A 3,724-nucleotide genomic window follows, 5' to 3' on the forward strand; every position below is an offset into this window, starting at 1 on the left:
ATATGCTGTGCTTATCATCACTCTCTCTCCACATAACACATGTGCTGTGCTTATCATTACTCTGCGTATTTTTTCGCTCACAGGCCACTCCGCTGACGTATGACAACGTGTCCAGCATCATGTTCTTGAGGGTAAGTACACCATGGTTGTCATGGTTACCACGCGTACAGTTATGGGTACAATAAGTATCTTTTTCGAAAGCTCAATGGAGCTCTTCTCAGCGGGAGTGTCGTAATAGTACCACATGTTAGCAACCAAGACGCCTTATCTGCGACAGAATAGTTTGCTTGAGGTGATTAACTCCTAATCGGTTGCTAGTTACGGCTCGTAGACCTGTCCTAGCCCTGCATTCAGGTGCACTACTCGAGGGCTGTGAGAGGGCTGCCCAGATACGCATAAGATTGTTTAGCCTCCATAATTAGAAGCGATGTTAGGGGGGGGGGTTAGGGGTTTAAACCCTAACCCTTATCCCGGTTTAAGGTTTAAGGTTTCTTATCCCTGTCGTATCCATACTCGTACTGGCACTGTGGTGCGTTGGCTTTGTGTGCAGCCGGAGATCTCGTGTGTAGGGATGAATGAGCAAGAGGCGCGTCGTCAGGGCATTGCTCACCGCGTGGCTCGCGTAGGGTTTGCGCTGACCAACAGAGGCATCATCAACCGACCACAGGTAAGCACACACGGGGCAACGGGGTAGGGTTTAGGGTTTTACTATACCCTGTGTAATAAGGATGGCTTCTAGTATGTGTATGTGGTCTATCACGTGAGTGTGTGCCTCTGTTTATCCCGACAGTGGTATTCCACGTTTGTGTGGATCTCCGCTGCGTGCTTTAGAATGTGTTTACAGATATGTATATCATTAGATATTATATATATATATATATATATATTGTTTATGAATGTTTATATATATATTAATGTTTATATGTATATATCTGTTTTTATAAATGTCTATATATGTATATATATATATATATTATATATATATATATAAATATGTACAATACTTAACATATCCGTATGTACACGCCTTCGCCACACTTAACATATGCGTATGCACACACCTGCAGTATGCGGCTGAGTACTATGCTGCGCCTAGTTCAGAGGATATGACGGGCGCAGAGAGTGTCAAACGGCGTTTGGAATGGGGCGAGTCACGGCTGGAGCGAAGTGGCTTTGTGAAGATGATTGTCGCCGATGACGACGAACACCCCACACTACTAGGTATGCACAGACACGTAGTATATGCAATGGAGGCACACATGCACAATACACACGCACACACATAAACACATACACACACATATATGAACACACGCAAACACACACACACATAAACACACACACACATAAACACACACACACACACACATACATCAACACACATAATCACACACACACACACACATACATCAACACACATAATCACACACACACACATACATCAACACACATAATCACACACACACACACACTACATACATACATGTACACTTGCACATATACAAATACAATGTATGGGCACGCACATGTACACGCTCGCACATACAAACTCAAAGTATGGTGACACTCATACTATCACATACACACAAATATATGTTGTCTAGATGCCCACATGCTGAATGAAACACACATACGCACACATACAGGTCTGCGTGTGGCTGGTGAGGGGTCGTCGTCGGTCATTGAGGCTGCAGCAATGTTAATCCACGAGAAGGGCTCGTGCATTCGCTTAGAGAATGTACTGCATCCTCACCCCTCTCTCAGCGAGGCCGTCCAGGTACACCCATATATATATATATATATATATATATATATATATATCTATATGTTTTGTTTATGTGTGCGTGTGTGTATATATACTATCTGCTGCATGCATGTGTTGTGCTTGTGCTAGTATTAGACGTTTTATGTCTATTAGCGTCTGGACGTTCTTTGTGTGTGTCTGATGTTCGTACGTTTATTACATACCCGTGTTACACACATACGGTGTGTGTACACGTGCGTCTGCCACAGATGTCTGACCATATATGCTGTATACTGTAGGTAGGTTAGATGTATGTCTGTCTCTGCGTGGTTTTGCTCATGCGGCTGCCTCATCCGCTGCACCTGCCCCCAATGCACAGGACTGTGCGCGTATGCTCATGCGGAGGTCTATCTACAAACCACACGTCTTCAGCTCGTGTTGGGTCAGGCGGTGGCTGCCAGCTGAGAGCGAGGACCAGGAACCCACCATCGTATCTCAGGTAGGTATCATGTTCATACCCGAGTGTTATAGGGTTTTAGGGTTTTCATAGAGCCTTGCAAGTGCGTGTCGTATATATGCACCGCAAACCAAACACACATCGGGAAATAGACATGTACTTCTGAGGTTCGTTAAGGGTACTAATAAAGTTAGATATGTCATCGGTTGTGTATGCGTAAAGCCATACCTTAAGACGTGCATCTATGCGTCGGTGCACACTTTCTTTGTCTTGCCGTCTGTGTATGCCACACCGAGGCCTCTATGGCCTCCGCATGATTTATAAACGTAATTTGACGATTGCTGCACCTAGCAACGGTTGTGCTCTATTTCAGATCACGGCGTGAGCGAGTATCCGAAGTCTTCAATCAAATACCGCACTGTTGCCTAGCAACCAGCATGCTCAACCACATATCACAAACCTGATAGGCACGTGATATTTGCAACCGGTCGCATCCCCCGCAGCCACAGTACACTCAGCTGACCTCACCTGATGTGTGCGTCTCCATCACATCACAGGGTCTGGTGCCGTCCTATGGCTTTGATGAGGAGGATATGATGAACTAGACACATGGCGCAGCACAAGCTTAGCCTCACCGTGTGTGTGTGACAGATCCAGCCAACGCATGGGCAGCCCTTTACGGGGTACATAGTACAGGCCAACATGCTGCAACGAGACACCTTCCTGTGTGCACAGGTACACGTGCTCTGCTACGAGGCTGTGGGAGAGGTTGTTGTAGCACTGTGCATAGCGTGTAGATAAGAAGCGCCACTCATGAACACCCTCAGCACACGCCTATGTGGGCTGTCATGGACGCCTTCTCTCGCGCTATGTGGTTAGGCATTCTAGTACGATGCAAGGACACTCAGATGTGTGACGAATGAACATGTACGGATGAGAGTATGACCTCTATCGGCAAGGGACTCTCCCTGGCCCAATGCACAAGGCTAAGCAGCTAGCTGTTAGTGATTAGTACTGATAACGGTCACCATGACAACGGATGAATTGCCGACGTAGACTGTAGTGTCTCTGATAGTCGCTTCATGATGTAGAAATGCATAGCAATAGGTATAGGCAACTTGAAATTAAACTGGCACAGGTATTTAAAATTGAACGGGCATAGGTATTTTAACATTCTAAAACTGGCATAGGCATTTTAACATTTAATTGGTATAGGTATTGTAGAATGAACCTGGTACAGGCCATAGCCTCCTTGTTCAATTTAGGACATTACAAATGGGTATATAAACAGTTGTGTGAAAGACATCGCGTGTATCACAAGCCCTTATCTTCTTTTCCACAACTATAACGAAGTATGCAAAATGAAATTTACACCTACACATACACACACACACACACACACACACACACACACACACACACACATATATATATATATATATATATATATATATATATATATATATATATATATGTGTGTGTGTGTGTGTGTGTTGTTGTGTGTGTGTGTAGTAGTAGTTAGT

General features: G+C 44.7%; 1 protein-coding gene across 1 annotated transcript; it reads left to right on the plus strand.

The window, feature by feature from the left end:
* Positions 1-80: 80 nt before the first annotated feature.
* SARC_13428 (hypothetical protein) lies at positions 81-3,357 on the plus strand (the record flags this gene model as incomplete). The annotated part of the gene is made up of 6 exons (XM_014292441.1): positions 81-131; positions 551-667; positions 1,068-1,221; positions 1,647-1,777; positions 2,124-2,243; positions 2,759-3,357. Coding segments are annotated over 6 exons (621 nt in total), but the record flags the coding sequence as incomplete, so codon positions are not given.
* Between the last annotated feature and the right edge of the window lie 367 nt (positions 3,358-3,724).

This window comes from Sphaeroforma arctica, assembly GCF_001186125.1.
Source record: "Sphaeroforma arctica JP610 unplaced genomic scaffold supercont1.3274, whole genome shotgun sequence".
NCBI lineage: Eukaryota > Ichthyosporea > Ichthyophonida > Sphaeroforma > Sphaeroforma arctica.